Below are 20787 nucleotides of genomic sequence, written 5' to 3' on the forward strand. Positions count from 1 at the left end.
AGGACCCCAGAAAAGCAGTTCAACCTTGTGGCCAATTTTTCCCAGTGGCCACTTGCAACACTGCAGCAAAAAAATTTCCCACGGCCCAAAAGACATTTTCTTCATAGACCTTGATTATAACAGAAACGTCTCTAAAACTGTTCACAGGACACCTTGAACTGCAAACAAGGTCAATTATGACTCTTTCTATTATGAATTTTTGAGCCATGGAGGTTGGCCTGGAGCCGAAAGATTGATCTATAAACCTGTGACATCATCGCAATGCAAAGTCTGCAAGCCAAGCTGAAGAAACACAACGCATCTGTTCAGTGGGCTGCATAGCACAAAAGGTTTTTGGGGGGCTTATGCACCAGGCAAGCAACTACATAGGAATGAAGAAGTGCCATCTTGGCATCCAGTATTTAGGTATTATTGTAAATATATGGTTTTCCAGTCTGTTCTCACTCCAAACTCGTCAAATACATCTGCTCTGTCAGTGCTTTGAAACATATGAGTCTGATGTCATAACGCGGCTGGATGGCATTGTCATTATATGTAGGCGGATGGCCGGAGGCAGCGGGTGTTTTAGGATTGAGCCTCAGTCTCTGCTTTTTTACAACATACTTCCCGTGCCTGTTTTGATGACACCAACATGCTGCATAGAACAGATTCAAAGCAAATTTAGGAGACGCACCTATGAGGAGGCCGGTGTATCCCTTTGCTGGGTCATATGGACACCTGTCTCTGCCTTCCTCAAAGCCTGAAGAGAAGCTGAACCGCTCAGCATCCTTACAGAGAGAAAAAAAAGACATAATTATTGCATTTTAATTCTAGTCTAGTCAGAATTGTATTGAAATTAAATGAGACGAGCTCTTACTATATAAGCACAAAGAGGTCTGAAGGCGTTTGTTCCACAGGCGTACAGGTGAGTCTCATTGAATCTCTGCAGAAAGCGGATGTGATTGTAGCACTCTGTCTGCAGAGAATAAAAAAAACAAGGTTATTTCTGGATCCACAATCAGCAAGAGCTGCAGCGAACACAGGCCGGGCGATCCACTTCATGTTCAGGGGAGATTTCATGCAAATATTCAATGAATAAATGTGTTTTTTGTTTTTTGTTTTTTTAGGAAAAGTGGATTAAGAAGTACTCGAAAAGATTATCCACAACGTTGCTGTCAGATGCAATCCGCACATCACAAAGCAGAAGTGTTTCATTTATGCTCTCTGACAATAACTCGGAAAATAAAGAGTTTTCTGAATAACAATAACAGTGGAGCTGCAGTCGTGTACCTGATTGTCTCTGCCTTTGTTTAGACACTGCTTCTTCTGTTCAGGGGAAGCATCCCAATCAATCTGCAAACAATGGGGAGGTGGTAATAAGGATGACTCAGTTAGCTCAATAAATAGAGAGGGAAACATACGTGGATGAACAGAAAGATCTATGGACAGAGAAGGGTGTGTGTGTTTGTGTGTGTGAGAGAGAGTAATAAACAGGAAGAGATGGAAGCAACACTTTATTTTCTGGCTGCGTCACTGAGTGCTGACTCTCTTCAGTAACCCTTGAATAAACGCCTGGTGCATTTAATCCCATATCCATAAAATTGGAGGAACACAATGGGATTTGTTCAATCTGCTTAAGGCTATTATTAGTTTGTCCTTCTTCAACACTTAGGAAATGGGAGAAAACTTGTAAAATGGGAGGTTTTGCTGTTTCTTTGTGGCAGCTGATCTTTGGTCTGGCTCTCACCGTGAAGTTTGCAGTAATGGAGATGTTGGAAGTGTTGAGAGCGTGCAGGGCTCCTCTGCCGCCCACATACAGCAGCCCGGCCTCCTCCTCCAGCAGGAGGGTGCTGTAATTCTGGGAAGAGCCGGAAAAACTGGCGCTGCCCAGCAGACCTGCAAATAGAGGTGACACATAACATATAACAACAAAGATTTCTTTGTTTAAAATGGCGAAAACTATGTGAAAACTATGGCTGTACTTTTGTTCTCAGGTAACTTGCTTACAGTTTGGGGAAGCCTCTTAGCTGTTTCAACATAAAAATGCCCCCGTGCACAAAGCTAAATTCACAACCATCACAAATTTTGCTTAAAGGTACATTTTGTAAAATCTGGACATAATTTTAGTTCAAAACATTCAAAAAATGAACAACCCTATCAACAATGTAGGAGCTAAATGCAGTTTGTTTTAGCCTAGTGCGATCAAATTGTAGCATCTAGTGTGCCGCAGGAAAGGATGAAGATGCATTGTGAAAGTTAGAGTCTCAGTTAGTTAAGAAACACAGTGATGGAGGGATGGAGAAGCTCTGGAAAATATAATCTCATCACAAGCAGCTTCCGGAGAGAAGCAACATTTCGCGGCAAAGAAAAAAAAAACATGTAAGAAGAAGAAAAACTGGAGTAAATATTGGTGTGGCTCTCCAACGCTGGAGACAGCTCTTGGAGAGTAAAGAAATACGGTTTGATGCTGAACTCGCAACGTTTCTTTTAAGTAACATCTAACATTGGCTATTTACCTCGACAAAACAAACTGTAGGCTTACATATTGCCATAAACTTTCCAAATGGCGTGATGTGACTAAAACATCTTTACTTTATGGAAAGGTAATGCCAATTTACAGGGAAATTATTTTTCAAATTTTATTCATCTTTATAGAGGCAAGGTTCTTGTACAGCAGCTGAACCGATTAGATTTTCTTGTCCATTTGAGAAGTTTACCTTATTTTGTTGATTGAAAATCTAAATGTTTTTGTTGATATTCCCTCAAACTAAGGAAGCATAAAAGCGTAGTTTTAGTATCATATTTGCAACACAATCAAACATCTTTATATAATACTCAGTCTCATGGAGCGGCATATGTTAACAGCTCCAAATTCTTGTTTGCTATGAAAGCTTCTATCTTGACTTCACGCTCGTTGGAGAATTCCCAGAGTCGACACACCCCAAGTGAACATGCTTAGTGTGACAAGATGAGCATGAGGCTCGACGGCGGATCTGGGAGATGGGGGGTCGCTGGAGTGATTGCTGAGAGGAGTGTGGAGAGTGTGGGGATGGGGGCACAGGGGAGGCGAAATTTTAGGGCATTCAGCAAGATTGTTGCCCCAGTAATGCCAAATCGCATCAGTCGTACTGTCACAGCATCATCGTCTGTGTGTAAATGTGTGTGTGAATGAGGGTGGTAAAAGAGGGAGCAGACAAACAGATTATTAATCCACTGCAAAAAAAAAAAAAATTGGCCTGGTGCACTAAACTAAATATTTGAACACGCTCCGGTGAGAAACGGGGGCAGGTCGGTCTGCTGCTGTGAGACAATAAAAAAAAAGTAGGGGATTGTTTTTTCTCCTTCTGTGCAGAAGTAGCTTTACAGAGCTTTGATTCGTACCAAAAGATAGGTGCACGTAGAGATTTATGTCTGATGAAACAACAAAAAGAAGAAAGCAGTATGTGCTGAAAGAACAAAAGAATAAGAGAAAGTATCGACAGTTACATCGAGGAATATGAGTCAGCAGAAAGCAGATGAGCATATTAATCACCTCTCTACCTCCCTCTCCTCCTTTTCTTTCTATTGTGAACGGATAGCAGCATGTCCACGCTTCGGTGTAATAAGACAACCTATATTTGTCCCCCGCCAATCGATTTACTGTGGTATGAGGTCCTGCACGCTTGTCGCGGTCAATCTGTTCCCCTGTTCATTGTAATGGAGCAAGAATGGTCGAGTGCGGCTGGGAGGGCCAGGGGATCACAGTGTAACTGCTACAAGTGATTAACCAGCAATGCAAGCCGACGTATTGAGTTATTTTATTTTCCGTGGTTCATAAATTTCACTTAAAACGTATTGAATTAGATCAGAGTCAATTTATTGCCACTTCAACAGCAAATGAGAGCAAAATATGGCAATAAAGTCTAACAAGTAGAAAAATCCAGTTTTAATAAACTGAGTATCATAGGTGCCATTCACAAATTTTGAAATGGCAGATTGTGTCTCCATTCCTTTTTTCACTAGCAAGGACCACACCTCAATCAGAATTAATTTTTAACAATTTATTGACGTGAATGTAGATTTGGTATAAACATTGATGTTGAATTATTGGAACGGATGGTTGAGTGCGGTGTGGGGAAGCTTCGGTGGGAATCCGCCGTGGCTCCCGGGCACGACAGACCCCTTAGGACCCTACGGACAGAAGGAGGAAAAGGAAAGAGATCGAGGGAGGGGGGGAGGGGCGCAGAATAACGAGAACGAAAGGGGGAGATCGGGTTAGGAGGATATTTAAGCTGGAAGAGGCGCGGTTGAGGTGCAGTAGAGGTGTGGTCCTGCTCCTGAAACTCTGCTATATAGCTTCACTTCACTAGCAAGGACCACACCTCAATCGGATTTAATTTTTAACAATTTATTGACGTGAATGTAGATTTGGTATAAACATTGATGTTGAATTATTGGAACGGATGGTTGAGTGCGGTGTGGGGAAGCTTCGGTGGGAATCCGCCGTGGCTCCCGGGCACGACAGACCCCCAAAAGCGTGCATTATATGAGAGAGGAAAAAGCCGATTTGAGATCTCTTAGGTCGGAACGGACGTAACGGTGATAAGCTTGGGAGGACCATCTGCCCATGATCTGAATAAAGTGTTCCGGTATACCGCTGCGGGAAGCCGAGGTGGCAGCTCCGATTCTGAAAGAATGTCCGGAGTAATGCATGGGAGAGATGCCTGACAATGACGGGACCTGACGGAAGTGTTGGTGGAACCAGAAGCGGGTAACCACCTGGCCGGATTCAGATGCAAACAGAGGGTCATCTTGGGATTTGCTTTGTGATGTCCGGAAATGTAAGTAATTGGAGAGAATAAGGAAAGGGTTTAGAACTGATTGAATGTTAAAGTAGAAGACGGGAGTGGGTTGGCTAGATTAGTTGGTTTTTGTTCTTTTTAAAAATAACTATGGTGTCGTTAGAGAAAAAAGGTCAGAGAGGCAGGCGTGCCGACGTGGATCGTATCGGAGGGTCGAAGCAGTGAATTCTGAGCATCTGAGGAAACGGAAGAAGGTGAGAATGAATATAGCCTCTAGAGTTTGGTTGACGTGAGGTATGCTATATCTGGAGCGGATGGTGTGGATACAACGTGACAGCAGATCCGTGGTTAATGGGACTCTACAAGGATTTTGGGCTGGTTCTTAGCGTGAGAGGCCTCCGAGCAGTGAGGTGATCTGGGGATGACCATGAGCTGGCCATGACTACCGGTTAGGAGTTTAGAGATGAACGAAATGCCGCTGAGGTAGACTTTGATTGTCTGGGTTTTAATTTCCCAAGACAGAATGGGCGTGGGTGATGAAGCAGGTTAAGGTGATGAGATCAAATGAAGGAAAAGTTATGTTATGCATGTCGTGAAAGTTGTGGAAACAATTCCAAGCCGACCGATATGAAGAGAGAGTTGCATGGGGACAGGCTATTGATGATGGTGTTCTGAGATTCCAGATCAGGGGCATGAAAGCTGGGTTTAGATGTTGAAAGGCAAGGTCGAATATGGAGGAACCCGAGTCGGGTGTGCGTCTACATGAGGAGTCAAGCTTCTGAACTTCTTTATTTATGATGTCAAACTACTGCGAGATTGTCTGAGTAGATGAGGACAGATAGGTGACTCCATTCACGGCCTCATAACATGGTGGCGACGATGATGGGGTAGATCTCAAAGAGAGCGGATAAAGTGACCTGGCAGTCTCCTTCCAACTCTTGGGGCCATTGCCTACGAACCATCTTCCATCGTAAAAAAAACCCAAAACCGTCAGACGGAGCTGCGTCATTGAAAAGGTTGACGTCCTGAGGATGAGACAGGTGATCGTCAAAGAAGGAAATTTGTTCCAATTGCCAAGCAGGCGGAGCCAGAACCAGAGCTCGGCACGGCTGGGCGCAACGAGAGAGATGGAGGCCATGAGCGACGGGACGGAAGAAGCAACAGGCAACAGATGAGAAAGGAAGCCCTCCCCTGGGCAACAATGCGGATGCAGGCTTCGAGGGTAAGCAGTAGAGGGCACTGGCAGCCCGGTGCCAAAAGTCCCAAGGAAGTGAACCGGTGCAATAGCCGATGTCGTACATCTGGGGGCCCCCGACATCTCGGTGCCAGATGCCCCAACAAGAGCAAACCGTCGAAGTCACTGGACGTACAACTGGGGGCAGCGGCACCCCGGTGCCAGATGCCCCAGCGAGAGCTAAGTGGTTTGGTTGCCGAGCGCGCACAGCCAGAGGCAATGGCATCCCATCCTTTCTGCACAGGATGAGAGGGAAAATTCGGTGGCAGCCCGGTGCCAACGACCCCGGCCCAGACGGGTTGGGAGGCGTAGGCGGGAGTCTCAACCAAGGCCGGCTGCTGTGGGTCATGCGGAGGCACGATGAGGGACACTGACAACCCGGTGCCAGATGCCCCAGCGAGAGCGAACTGGTGCAGTGGCTGGGATTGCACGGCCGTGGGCGCCGACAACCCAACAGACCAGGAAGCTGTGGGTGTACGACTGGGGATAACGGCATCCCGGTGCAGGGTGCCCCAGCGAGAGCGAAGTGGTGTGATTGTCGAGCATACGCAGCCGAGGGCACCGATACCCCGGTGCCAGAAATTCCATCAAGAAACGAATGCTGCAATTGCTGAGGTTGAGCAGTAGAGGGCACCGGCCGGTGCCAGGGGCCTCAAGTGGACAGAGCTGCTGTGGATGGCCAGGAAGAGCAGGAAGTGGTGCTGGCATCCCGGTGCCAGGCGGTCCAACATGAGCGGGCTGCTCAAATTGAGGAGGGAGAACAGTCAAGGGTGCAGGCAACACAGCGTCGAGAATCCCAGGTCAGGTGAGCTGGCGGGAGTGGGAGGGCGCCACGACACATCAGACGCCTCAGGCAAACCTGATCTCCGCGGCCGGTGGGACCGAGGTGAAGCGACTTTTTTTTTTTTGTTTGTTTGTTTTGTTTTTGTTTTCGGGAGTATTTCCTTGGGTGATGTGAGGGTCTAAGGGCAGAGGGATGTCGTAAACTGTACAGCCCACCAAGGCGAACCATGTTTTGTGATAATGGGCTCAATAAATAAAATTGACTTGACTAGACTTGACTTGACTCGCCCGAGGCAGCATGTCCCCACTTCCTATTCAGCACGGGCCGCCGGAAGTGGTTGAAGACGAACCGGCCCTTTAACAGAGGTGCTGACGTCATGGCGCACGACGGGAGCCGCCGCGATGACGTCACCCGGAAGAGCGCCGATATTGACAGAGCAGCACTCAGATGTCACGATGTCAAAAAGCTTGTTGTCAGTTCTGCCAAACGGTATTCCCCGGTCTGCAAAGGCGGCCGGCAATCGGGAGACCTCGCTGGAGCGTGGTGACGCCGCGCTCCAGCGCTCATCGCTCGACATCGAGCCGCCGAGCCGGCAGAGTCGAGACAACGGCGGGAGGCCGTCACCATCCTCCGCGGCGATGGAGTAGGAGAACCGCAGCGGCGCAGGGCTGCACAGGGGCGACCGCGTCCTCTTCTTTCCGCTGAGGGTGGCGGACCAGGAGATGCAGAGGAACCATCGGCCGAGCCGTACATCTGGATGGTGAGCAGAGAGGAGCCGGGTGGAACATGGACCATGGAGGCAACTGAGGGGCCGGCGGCCGGTTGCACTGCCGAAGTCGGCGTCTCCGGCACGGATGCGACAGAGAAGTTGTCGGCGTCGGACCCTGAGGACGCCTGCACGGCCAGATGGAGACGGTGAGGGCCATCGTCACGGCTTCGACCGAACAGGTCGTCATCCGACGGGGAGAGACAGGATCCATTATAGGGGTGAGTGAGCGAACCGCAGTCGACCGAGAGCGAAACGCTACGTGGTGTGTCGGTACGCGCTTGTGCAGAATAACGAGAACGAAAGGGGGAGATAGGGTTAGGAGGATATTTAAGCCGGAAGAGGCGCGGTTGAAGTGCGGTGGAGGTGTGGTCCTGCTCCTGAAACTCTGCTATATAGCTTCACTAAAAGTATAGTTTGTTAAAAAAAATGTTCCGAAAAATAGCTTGGATTACTGAAGGGGGCCCAGGCCCAGGGGCCCAGAGTGTCACCTTCAAAATGTCAATCAAACTACCAGGAAAAGACCAAAATAACCAAAAAGAGACACAAAATGACCAAAAGACAACCTCAAAGAGACACAGAACAACTATGAAAAGCCCTTTGTCTCTTAATCTTGTGACATTATTTGGAGCCAGATTTTCTGAAATATTGATCTCTGCGGTATGAAGTTCCTGCCCATACACCCATTTGACCAATCACGAGCAGCACCATTGATCACAAGCACACTGATGTCAATTACAGCATCAAATAACTAATCAAAACAAAGCTTATTGGAAAAACAAACATTTGAGCAAACATCAGACATCAGATAAGAACTATCTAAAATGAAAAACCAAAACCATCTTTGGGACAAATGTATTTGACTCAAATTTTGATCTACTTTAGTTTGTCCCAAGTGCTAACATGGAGGGAGCACACGGCAATCAGCCACAGAAGCCACAAAGTTATGCCTTTGCTGAGTAATGCTAACCATGACATGTAAACTGATTATGACGTGTGAAATTGTCGGAGTTCCCCTTTAAATCTAGAATTACTGAAAATGTGCTGAGGTGCAACATCCAGCCTGACTCATGCACAGAAATACTGCATGAGCAAAAAGTCCACCTATCTGTGCCGTTGCTACCACATTCAAATAGAATCGTTATGTTTTATGCTTACAGTTTCTTTAGCCACGTGTAGGACAGTTTAAGACAAAAATGACAAGTTTCTGTTAATAGTCTGGTTTAAGTTGGGAAATGCTGTCAAACCAGTTAAAGGATCCTCCGGAAATGAAACTGGAAACGCTGTTTATGGACAAGAAGACAAACACTCTTAACCCTGAGGGACTCTTTGGCACATTTTGCTTGCTTTTCATTCTTCATTTTTTTATAATTATGGCTGTGTTCATGCACATGCATTGTATTATTTCTGGGTGTCATTCTGGGCTTTAGCCTTGGAATTTGTAATTTTTACCATTTTCCACCTGATGATGTCATTTTTGGCATTTGGAGAAAATACATGTCTTTTCCAAATACATAGATAGACAGATAAATAAATAAATCTACTTAGCATGTAGTATATTGAAAATAATTCTTTTTTGTGTGTGTGTTTTTTTCATTTTAAAGACATAGTGGCATCATAACAAAAACCTGGCATTTAAAGGATAAAAAAAATTAACAAATATTTGATATCGATGATTATGAGTGATATTGGTTAAATTTTTTTTTAAAAAACTCGATAAAAGTAGAAAATAATATTAATGTATGATATTGTTTAAAACTTGATTTTGAACAGTGTATTTTGCAAGTGTGCGTAATATTAAAGCGAGCCCTGAGGGTTAAAGTCTTTGACCCTACTGTCTCAACTCCAGTGTTACTAAAGCTTTTGCCGCTATTATACATATAAAGACTGTGATGATAGAGAAGATGACAGCTAGTGTGCCGTTGCATTTGATCTTGCATAATACAACTGGATGAAGACTGTTAAGAGTTCCCCCGACCTCACATGGAAGTTGTTTTCCTCCCCACATGACTGGCCGCTTGTCTGACTGTCACATGGACACACTGGGTGATGACTGCGAGTGCCCATCGACTCTCCTGAAGACCAGGCAGAGACTGAGTCAGACTGCAGTCTCTCTCACCGCCCACCTGCCTTCCTGTCAGCCTCTTTCTTACTGGTTCTATCACCGACAGCCAGACAACTACAGGGAGCCTTCTCACTGGTCAATAATTAGGTTATTATCATACTGGCTCTGTCGTGGACGTCAGACTGATTATACGCATGACAGCTGGGAAGAATGACACTGCGCATATTGCTCAAGGAAAGAGGAAACCCTCCACAAAAGTTACATCAACCGTGACATTTAAGAAATTTAATCTTCCAAACATTCATTCTGAGCCATTAGTGTATAAACACTGCCCGCCTCTGCATCTCTCAGTGTAAAGAGAAATAGTTTTATGGCCTAAATCACGCAGAGGCTGCTGTGCCTGCAGCGTTTGTGGAGCTTTCAGAGTCTCAAGCAAAGAAAAATGCTTCCTGACATGTTTGTCCTCTTTAGTAAACCAAAAAAGTGAACAAAGTCATCAGGAGGAACATAAGGAAACGTTACGTTACCTCTGATTACACTAACAAAGTAAACGGCTGCCAGTCATCTCATGCTCGTTGCACCGAGGATCAGTTTAAAAATAGAGAGATTTGTAATGGTCCTACGAGCATCAGAATTAAAGAAAGAATTCAAGCCAATTTGCTTGTCATGTAATTCTGTCCAACCTGACAGGATAACCAAACGTGGATGAAACAGCTGACAGAACATGTCAGAACAACATCACGCGACTCTTCTGAGGAACACTACAGGAAGACGCCAGTTAAAACATGTCAAGGTAAAAAAAAAACCTCACGAGTCTGTCTATAAGAAACAAATTAATATGTTTCAGTGGAGACTAAATGAACTTTGTGGCATGAGAGTGTGTGAAAAGTGTCAATTGCATGTGTCATGGTCAATGCGAGAGTCGGCAGCCCCATCAAATTATTATAATCATTATTTTTGTGCATGGCGCATGAAAACAGTAGACCTGAAATCTTCAAACAGATTGATTTAGATCAGCTTGAGAAAAAGTGTGAATGTAAACACAGCTACTGGCAATGACAGCAAAACCTTATGCAACTCTCAAAGACATCTGCAAACAAAACTGTGTGACTGCCACCCAGTACTTCTCATTGCCAGTCAGCCTCAGATTTGAGTGAGCAATGAGCAGCTCCTCCAACACAGCCAAAGGTCAGGACACACCGGAGGGGAGGGGATTCATCTGAAGGATGGGGGACTCTGGCAGGAAATGGGCAGGAGTCACGCAGCAGGGCAACCTCTCCACCACATGCAGGTACACACATATAAAGGTATGCACACACGAAAAAAACATACAGAATCCATACATGTATCGACAAGCAACCAAGAGCAGAGGGTGACACGCACACGCAAAAATGCACAAACAACAAAACATAATCCTCATCACGAGAACGCTGCATATTCCCAGAGATCACGTTTTAAAGAGAGTTATGCAAACACAACGGCAGCCCAAGGCAACGTAAAGAGCCCACTATTCATGAGTCATTCGAGAGTGCGCCAAAGCCTTGGTTTCTATCTAATGAAAATAGTATCTGCATGATATAACAAGCAGCGCTGCTGAGGAAGACCACGGTGGTGACGTGCAAAATGTCCCTGGCCCCAAGGCAGCGGGGGCACAGCGACCTTGGTTTCAGGCCTGCCGTGGTACGACTGTGTTTCTTTTTATGCAGGCGACACTGATGTGTTGGCGTATTTTTGAACATCTGACGTCCCTCAGTCCTCGATGGCAACACAACAACAATCTTCTCTTTTATCTGAGCAACAGAGGCCAAAATCGATGGGTTGCAATCACAGCTGTGCACTAAAACCAAGCTATCAGATACACACATATGGAGAAATAGACAGTAAATTGGTCTACTTTTTTACCTGAATGCATACACACCATAACACTCACACATACACACACACACACACACACACACACACACACACGTGCACACACACGTGCACACACACAGTACAGAGCTTCTATGTAATGTGGGAAGTACAAAGCCACCACCTCATGAGGCTTGTATGACAATCACATATTAATTTAAAGTGCAATTATTAAATCTTCCTTAAAATTAAATGACAAAACACATCATTTGTTTGTTTCATCCAGAACAACACATGTAAGCACAATTGACAAGATGATATTGCTTTTTAAAAAATAATACTTTTTTGGATCCTACAATGCTATGATAAAAGTAATGATAAGGCTCCCAAAAGAACTTCGTTTGGAAGTCTCTATAAATGGAGATAATACAGATAAATACAAATATATCTGCATATATGATCGCAAAACTTGTAGGAAATAGGACAAAGTTTTGATTTTGGAAGTCTATTGGTTTCTATTTGTGGTCCATTTTTGGTTCCAGTCATACATAAATGCCAAATATCGCCCAGGCAGATAATCTATCGACCCCTTGTCTTGGCTATTGTTTTATGACTCTTTAGCTTTTCACTATCCCTTTTTAGAAAAATGATCTGAATTATCTGCAGACATAGTCTCTCAGCTTCATTCATCTCAAGTTGCTCATCGGACTGTAAATAATGACTCACTGTCCCCTCTGACATGTAGCTGTTGGAAATAAAACTTTATTAAACAATCTCCTTGCAAAATAATTTTTAATTTATTCATGTGGACTTTGTTAAGAGACCGTTTTGTTTTGTGTATATGTTTGACGAATGTTGATACCCAGTGGTGTTTTCTGTAGAAAGTTACAGGACTTCAATTCCCATGGTGCAACAGCCAATAAATAGAGACAGGTGCGCACAGTTTGAAGCACAGTGTGAAAAGGCCTATTTCTCTCTGTTTGACAAGCCAAACAAGTCATCACAACTGTAAGCTAAACAAGCCGAATTAGTTCAAAGATAACGGGTTAGAAAGTCCTAATTTGCGAGGCATCTAAAGCGTTTTTTAGAGAGCATGTAGAAAGAAGCTGTAACAGTTGTCCCTGTGATCATTGCTGTTATATGAGTCATGATTTTCTTCCATATTCTGTATTTATTTATGTGTGAGGACTGTTAATATACCTTATGAAGGTGTGCTGAGCTGCTGTAAAACAATGAGCTAAAAGCAGGAAGTTTAAAATTGTACTTCTCTGTGGGTTTGTCACTATGAGCGACATGTTTCGTATTAGTAATCTGATCCACTGTTAACAGAAAAATATTGTTAAGTGTAGCTTTAATGACAGAAATCGGGAAAAAAACCCATATAATTCTGCATCAGCGTTGCCATGAATATGTGCAGTAAATTAGCAGCAGACTCATGCTGACCTCCTGTTTCCTGAAGCTACTGTTTTGCACACACACACACACACACACACACACACACACACACACTGCACCTTGTGCTTTGCTGTAAAATCAATGAAGAAAGTCAACAGAGCGCTGAGCTGTGCCAGAAGCCTCTCAGCGTGCTGGTTTCTATTTACTGTTGTCATCCTGTATATGCGTGTGTGTGTGTGTGTGTGTGTGTGTGTGTGTGTGTGTGTGTGTGTGTGTGTGTGTGTGTGTGTGTGTGTGTTAACCTGTTTGTCTGAATGTTCAGAGTACATCGTTCGATGAGGGAGAGAGGTCAAAATGACTGTCCCTCTGAAACATCTGTCACACACACACACACACACACACTTCACACTTATTTCACCCTTCATCTGACTCCTGAAAAAGAGTGAAGACACTTCTGTCAGTGACTCAGAAGATCTGACGAGTGTGTGTGTGTGTGTCTGTTGTATATTTGCCAAAGTGTGTGTGTCTCAACACTGAGCCGTCACAGGTGGCACGTCCAGAATGTGTGCACTCACGCTCAGACATATTTGTAATCCCCCATGTGGGATCCAAGATGATAGTAAATCCAGTGTGGTTTTTATGTGTGTGTACCAGTCATCCTGTGAGTGTGTGTGTGTGTGTGTGTGTGTGTGTGTGTGTGTGTGTGTGTGTGTGTGACTTCCTGTGTGACTCACTGATCACTAGACACACTCCGGGGACCATGTGACGCACACACATGCACACACAAACACGTGCTTACAGAAAAGATTTGGGAACAAATGCTGGGAGGAAAGATTGACTTAACTTCTTTGGACAGTGTCAGAGACGTCAGTTGTCGTCAACTCTGTCCACATTATATAAGCACGTCTTCACTTCTTTAGCCGCCTCAAGAGTCAATGAACATGACGATGTGTTACGTAAGCAATAATACACAACTGGGTGCCCTGATATACAAAAATAGAGTTGTGTTTTCTCAGTTATTATATAGCACAGATTAGATTTGGTGAGATATATAACAATAAATAAGCATTATTGATTTTCAATGGGGGTGCACATAAAAAATAAAGAAAAAATCTAAAATTTCATATTTCATACAGCAATTGTGAAGTGCATTTTGTTTACTGATGGAAAAACTGTAACTACATCTGCTAGCCAATCAGTAACAAGTAATTTATTTGGCGATGGAATAAAAGAAGAGTGACAATTTGTCTTTATATACCCTTGAAACCTGAGATAAAAAAGGGGAGAAGGCAATGAGCAACTCTTGCTAATTTCTGGGTCATTGCTTCTTAAGTTTCTCATTGCCTTTTTCTCATGTTTATGAAAGAAATTAAGTCAATTTGCCCAGGTATATTAACACATTCATTTTGTAATTTGGGTGAATTAACCCCTTAAAATGGGAATTCAGGATGTATATATATATATATATATATATATATATATATGTATATATATGCCTTAAACTTTACCCTAAAATGAAAACCAACCTATTTTTTTCAGGAAGCTTGTGGTTTTAAGAAAAGTAGGAACTTCTTTGTGCACTCAGCTCTTCATAAGTAAAGATGTCAGCCACTGTCAGAGAGATTGCTTGTTAAGCGTCTCGTCAGTGGCTGCGTTATGTTTACCGCGTGTCTTACGGAGACGCAAACACCTTTTTCAGAGCTTGTGTCAGATCCAAAACTTTCGCAGGACTTTGTTCAACCAGGGAGACTGCGGAGCAAGATGAAAGACAGCCAACACTTTCATCTTTCAGAAAAGAAAGCCAGCCCGCACTCACAACACACAAATAGTCCCCGTGTTATTTCAGGTCTCGCTAGATACTATCAGTGAATCTCCAGTAAGATCTTGTCGGATTCACACATCAGCACTGTATCAGAGGAGAGTAGGATCAAAGAATCAAGGGGGGGGGGGGGGGGACTCAGTGGATTTAAGGGTCCAAAGCATGAAATGTCATCACAGAGAGAGGAAATAAAGAAGGTAAAAACGAATGGTGCAACAGCGCTGTCACACAGAGATTAAATTTCAGTTAAGGCAGCGAGCCAAGCTGATAATGTGAGCAAATCATCAATGTTTCCTGCGTTCAAAAGAGACGCAGCAGCTTGGCTGTTTGCAAAGATGATAATAGACTTGTCTCCTAACTTTAATTACAATAATGAATAAAAAAGAGCATCATGCTGGCAGCTTTTAGTACTACCACAATCCATAAGGAATTTTACTACCACGACCTCTTTTGCCATCTCAGCTTGTCATCGCAGCCGTAGACAGCTTACAGTGCATCAATTTTTCACAGCTGCATTACTTCAGGTCTGGTGGCAGAGGCACAGAAAGCCAAAGCAGGAACCCCCATGGGCAAACTGCAGAGTTCAGAGCAGAGTCGAGCATTAATCTCACCTCAGCACTGTCTCATAAACACACAAACACAAGCTCAGTCGTCAAATTTGACCATTAAAGGCCCAGTGTGTGGGATTTAGGGGAATCTATTGGCAGAAATAGAATATAATCTAATTTCTTTTGTCAAATAATCATCACAAAATAAGAATGGTGTCAAGCTGTTTATATCTACAAGGAGACCATGTCCTAATTTTGTGTCTTTTTTAAGTAATTTTGTGTCACTCTGAAGTCATTTTGTCTCCTTGTGGAGTTTTTTTTTTGGTTTATTTTGTAATTCTCTGTTTCTTTTCTTATTTATTTTGTGTTGCTTTGAATTGATTTTCTGTCTTATTGTGTTAATCTTGTGTCTCTTTGAAGACATTTTGTGTATTTTTTAGTCCTTTTGTGCCACTCTGAAGTCATTTTGCATCTCCTTGTGTTTGTTTTTTGTCTCTGAGGTAATTTTGAGTTTTATTGAGGTAATTGTGTATCTCTTTGAGGTAATTTTGTGTCTTATTGAAGTAATGTCCCTCTTTGGAGTCATTTTGTGTCTCCTTGTGGTTGTTTTTTGTCTCTGAGACAATTTTGTGTTTGGGATCATTTTGTGTGTTATTGAGATCTTTTGTCTTTTAAAGCCATTCTATGGCGCTTTGTATTCATTTTGTGTTTCCTTATGGTTGTATTTTGTCTCTTTCCGGTAATTTTGTGTCTTACTGAGGCAACTTCATGTTTCTTTGAGGTCTTTTTTAGTAATTTTGTGTCACTCTAAAGTAATTTTGTGTCTCCTAATTGTTGTTTTTGGGCTCTTTGAGGTGATTTTGTGTCTTGTTTTGTAATTTTGTGTCCCTTTATTTTACGTCTCCTTGTGGTTTTTTTTTTGTCTCTTTCAGGTAATTTTGTGTGTTACTGACATGATTTTGTGTCTTTCTGTGGTAATTTTGAGTCTCTTCCTGCCATATATTAATTTGAGTCACATTTTGCAAGTGAAGGCCCTGCTGACACTTCGGGCCTCTGTGCCTGTGCCCGGGAGGCCTGTTCAGTTATCCATCCATGGTTGCCATGCGCTTACTTTATGCGGGATCCTTTCTTTTTTTCCTCTATGGTGAATTTTCCAACGCCCCTATCCTTTGAAATTTCCATACGAGAGTGCACAAAGTCATCTTGTATCATTTTCCTTCTTAGAAATCTGAGCTCCCTCTCACTCACACTGTCCATGTACTCCCACTCAGATAGGCCATCCATAAAGCATACCATAACTTAACAGGCGCCCCCTCACCTCAGCTAAGAAACATCATATAAATCCTCCCACAGAGTCTCCCACAGGTAGTGACACCCACATACAACATCCATCCTATTTCCATATACAGCACAGTACTTCAAACCCAGGCAGACACATCGTCTTTATGAGGTGGAGCTCTCCGAAACCCCCAAATGTGATGTGTCAAAACAGGGGAAGTGACAGCGGGTGCACACTTTACATGATGTGACTACATGCGTGCGCTCTCCCTTCACACACATACAGCAGTCATGCATGGGGACTGACGAAACGCATGCTGACACACGTGCACACCCTGCACTCCCCCGATGATTGGGAAGTAGGTAAGGACAACTTTCTACGAGGGCAAAAATAAAATCTGTGGTGAGAGGCTGACTCTGGCTGCAGCACAGAGAAGTGCCCACAGTATGTATGATTTATAATCCGGCAGAGTCCAAGATGTGTAAATAAATAGCCGGGGGCAAGACAATTGGGAGGAGGCTTTCAAAATAGACAATGAGTCCTGCTTATGATGCACTTAGAAACTTTAATGAGGGTTAATGAATTATACGTGCTGCCCTGTCTAATGAACTCTTCAGGGTTAATCGAGTGTTTCCTTTTCATTTGCTTGATAAATAACGGCACTGATATTAGTAATCAGTTCACTGCTGTCAGCTCCCATTGGTCGCTAGAAACAGCTCCACAACAGCAGGCCCAGGACTCCCCAATACAATTGACCGATCATAAGTCCCACTCCCCTTAGTTACTGTTGCTTAGTTGGACAATTTTGATAAAAAAAGATACATGGCAATGTCACTTATGATTAAAACCAGATTAACCAGGTGGCCTCAGGCAAAACAGATTCACAAAACAGACAGCAAGTACCACAGTATTTGATGGAGGGATATAATCACAATGTAATCTAAACTAAAAGAACAAGACAAAACAACACCAACAGAAGCTTACAGTCTCAATGGAAAAGGGAAAGATAGAGACCAAAGAACTAACAGAGTTCGTACTACAGTGTCCTTTTTTTTTGCATTTTTACACAGAACCAAACAGTGGTAGAATCATGTTGCTCCAGTGTGAGATTTTAGATAGCATGCTGGCACTGCAGAAGCAAAAAAAGGCAGGACTGGTGTGACATTAACACAACAGTGTCAGCCTCTAGTGTGACATGTATCTGCAGTGCTTTATTGACAGTAACAATGGCAAAACAATCATTTACTGCCCCTGTTGTATGGTGATTTATCTCGTCCTCTACTCGGAAGATAAGGAGCTCCCAAATCTCTTTGTTTTCCCAATTTGCTGACATTTATGGCAGCTATTTTTTCTTTGAGTTAACCGCTATCAGCTGCTTTTTAAATCTCTCGCAGTGGATCACATGTAAAATACGCTGTCAGAACGTCACATTCGTCCCGTTCATGTTCCCGTCTCTGTTCCCTTATACGTAAACCTCACTTCGGTGCTATTATCCGCTTCTCTGCCAGCTCAAAGGTGAGACAACTCCGCCCCCCATTACATGTTTGTACCTTGACAGAACAAAAAGTTGTTAGCGTGTGTCGTCCATCTACGCCGCTGTAGTGGTAAGAGAAAAATGTAGAAAAACAGACCAAGCCCTCGCTAAAGAGGCATTTATGTGTGTCCATGACAACAACCATTCTTGAACCTCTTTCACTGTGCGACATAGGGCCAATGTTTAGAGCCACGACCAAAGATATCTTCATGTGTCTGTCACGTTGGTCATCTTTCGCATGGGACAGACCAACATCGCACAGTGTATACCCGGCTTTACACAGAAAGGCAAAGTGGCATAACAACAACATGTCTCCGCCTTGAACTGTTGTTGTTGTTTCCAACTCTTTTATACATCAGCAGCATAATCAAATTCCTGGAATTCAGCTATGGCTTTTACTTTTGGTGTGCTATCCCAAAATTTTCTGTGGTGTGATCTGGCCACCCCTTTTTTCTTTCTGAAGGCACCACTGCACACCAGTAGCTTTAAAAGTAGTGCCATACTCAGTATTTGTTTATTTCTTCGTGCTGCAGGGTCTACTATAAATACTTTCCCCTCAATATTCCCTGCAGCACAACAAATCTGTTCATTGTGAAAACTTGGACCTTGAAGGAGAAATATTCACATCATTTCTCTCTCTCTCCAGCGAACAGAATATTCATTTCTGCAGCTCTTCTCAGGTTGGATTAAAAAAAGTACAGTAAAACAGTTTTTAAAAAAGTGTCTCCTCCTGTTATATTCTCAACTCTCTGACTGATTGTGATTCTGAACGTCAGGCAGCATATCCCCCCATCTCCAAAGCATCATCTCACACTGCAACACTCTCAACAGCTCTTATGACATTGCACCGGAGAGAGCTCGGCTGGCAGCAGAGTCGGGCCCTGTTCGCTCCACCCGTCCTCTAATAATACTCGTCCTCGGAGGACTGAGGAGGGGTGGAGGGGAGAGGGGTGGAGGTAAGAGCACAGCCATATGATCAGTCTGCCAGTGCCGGAGTTCCCTTCCTCGCTGCAGCTGCAGCCTCTGCCGCAGTGATGAGGGGCGAGGAGAGAGAGGGAGGGGAAAGGTGAGCCGGTGGCGAGCTGAAGAGGGGGTTAGGTGGATGGAGGAAGGTGCTGATGATGTAGGTAAACGTCCCCTCCGTACCCAAATAAACCAACTCAGCAGTTTTTCTGCACGGACACTAATCAGGTCTACGGTGCTCAGGTTTATGAGGGTTTCTTGTCTATTGTTTCATTAGAAGTGTTTGCTGAGCCGTGTGATCTAGGACAGGGCTTGAGAGAGGCGATTAATAACTCTGAGCATGAAGGAGCTGTCTTTAGGGCCAACTTCGAAAACTGTGCCACTTCTTTTACAAGGAGGGGAGGGAGGAAGGAGCCTGAGCAGCATCAAATAAGGACAGTGAGGTGAGTGTTTAGGGGGCTTGTGCACGTGTGTTTGCTCCTCGAACAGACGTTTTAAAGTCTGACATTGTGCACTCCTCCTCTCCCACATTAATATCAGTTCCTTTTTTTTCACTCTTTCTCTTACTTCTATATGAGAATAATCATGTTGTGATTATTTGCAACTTAAGTTCCCATAATGCTTGGGGGGAAGTGAACAAACAGCCTGTTTTCACCTCCAACTCACACTACTGCTGTTTTATCAGTGATGTCAGACAGTGATGCAGCAAGGCTCTTTTTGCTGTGGTATGATACAAACCCAAAGTGTCAGTTTAAAAGGCAGCGGGAAGTAACATAAATGGCCAAACGCCGCTGCATTATCAGTGGACCTTGGCATCAGACATGGACCCACTTAGGCTCCTTCATGGCAGCATGATATGCACTGGTCGTATCCGTTTTTAAGGCAGCATGTCGGCCTCAGACATTCACGGCGATATGATGTGCACCCAGCGCATCAGTTTTTGAGGCAGCGTGCAACAACTCAACTTGTCAAATTCCACCAAATTGCCAGTGGACATTGGCATCAGACATGGACACACTGAGGCTCATTTTGTGGCAGTTTGATATGCACCAGGCACATCTGTTTTAGAGGCAGTGGGCAACAACCTAACTCATCAAATACTGCTGCATTGTCAGTGGACGTTGACATCAGACATGGACGCAGGATGTTACAGTGTTATTTTATGAACTAAAGTTTAAGCCGGGTTATTTTTAGCGTATATTTGTTAACATTTTGGCAAATTAGCACCATTATAAGTATGCCGAATTTCAGTTTGCAGTGTTCCCATTTATGTCCAGAAAAAACATCACTGGATTACTTTGACTGTGATGATTCTCCTGTTATAAGGAGCATTTCTAAGCAGATTTATTGTCGTTAATTCAAGTTGGACATTGGAGATAATGATATCCTCAGAAACAATGAGTCGCGCTGAATCAAAAATATGTGAATCATATTTGTGTGTTTACAGACGTGACAGCAGCTCCAACTGTTGATTGTGCTGGTAAAGTGGGCCAAACTACAGTAACTAACTTCTTGTAGTTTTAACAACAGCTTATTCACCTCACACAATAGCTTTGCCTGATTTCTCCAATCGTCATACTATTTTGAAAGCTGAACTGTGTTTGCCCCTCACCTTTAGAGAAGACAGTTGTCCTGGGTGTGACATCAAGGTCGAGGGACGGGCTGAAGGGGAAGGCCCACAGCTGCGACAGCCTGGCGAGGAGCATCAGGAGCAGCAGTAGGTGCAGGAGGGGCTGAACTGATCTCTGGTCTCCCATGTTAAACACACAGACCTGGGTCTGAGTGCAGC

General features: G+C 43.9%; 1 protein-coding gene across 1 annotated transcript in view; it reads right to left on the reverse strand.

Annotated features, from left to right (window-relative positions):
- Positions 1-20787, reverse strand: part of sema4gb (sema domain, immunoglobulin domain (Ig), transmembrane domain (TM) and short cytoplasmic domain, (semaphorin) 4Gb) — a 39018-nt gene extending 18231 nt beyond the window's left edge. The window contains exons 1-5 of the mRNA XM_042507565.1: positions 20611-20787; positions 1727-1875; positions 1270-1332; positions 857-955; positions 674-767 (exon numbers count right to left, since the gene is read on the reverse strand). Of these exons, the coding sequence (XP_042363499.1) occupies positions 674-767; positions 857-955; positions 1270-1332; positions 1727-1875; positions 20611-20755 (550 nt within the window). The 5' untranslated portion in view covers positions 20756-20787. The remainder of the gene's footprint in view (positions 1-673; positions 768-856; positions 956-1269; positions 1333-1726; positions 1876-20610) is intronic.

This window comes from Plectropomus leopardus, chromosome 19 (assembly GCF_008729295.1).
Source record: "Plectropomus leopardus isolate mb chromosome 19, YSFRI_Pleo_2.0, whole genome shotgun sequence".
NCBI lineage: Eukaryota > Metazoa > Chordata > Actinopteri > Perciformes > Serranidae > Plectropomus > Plectropomus leopardus.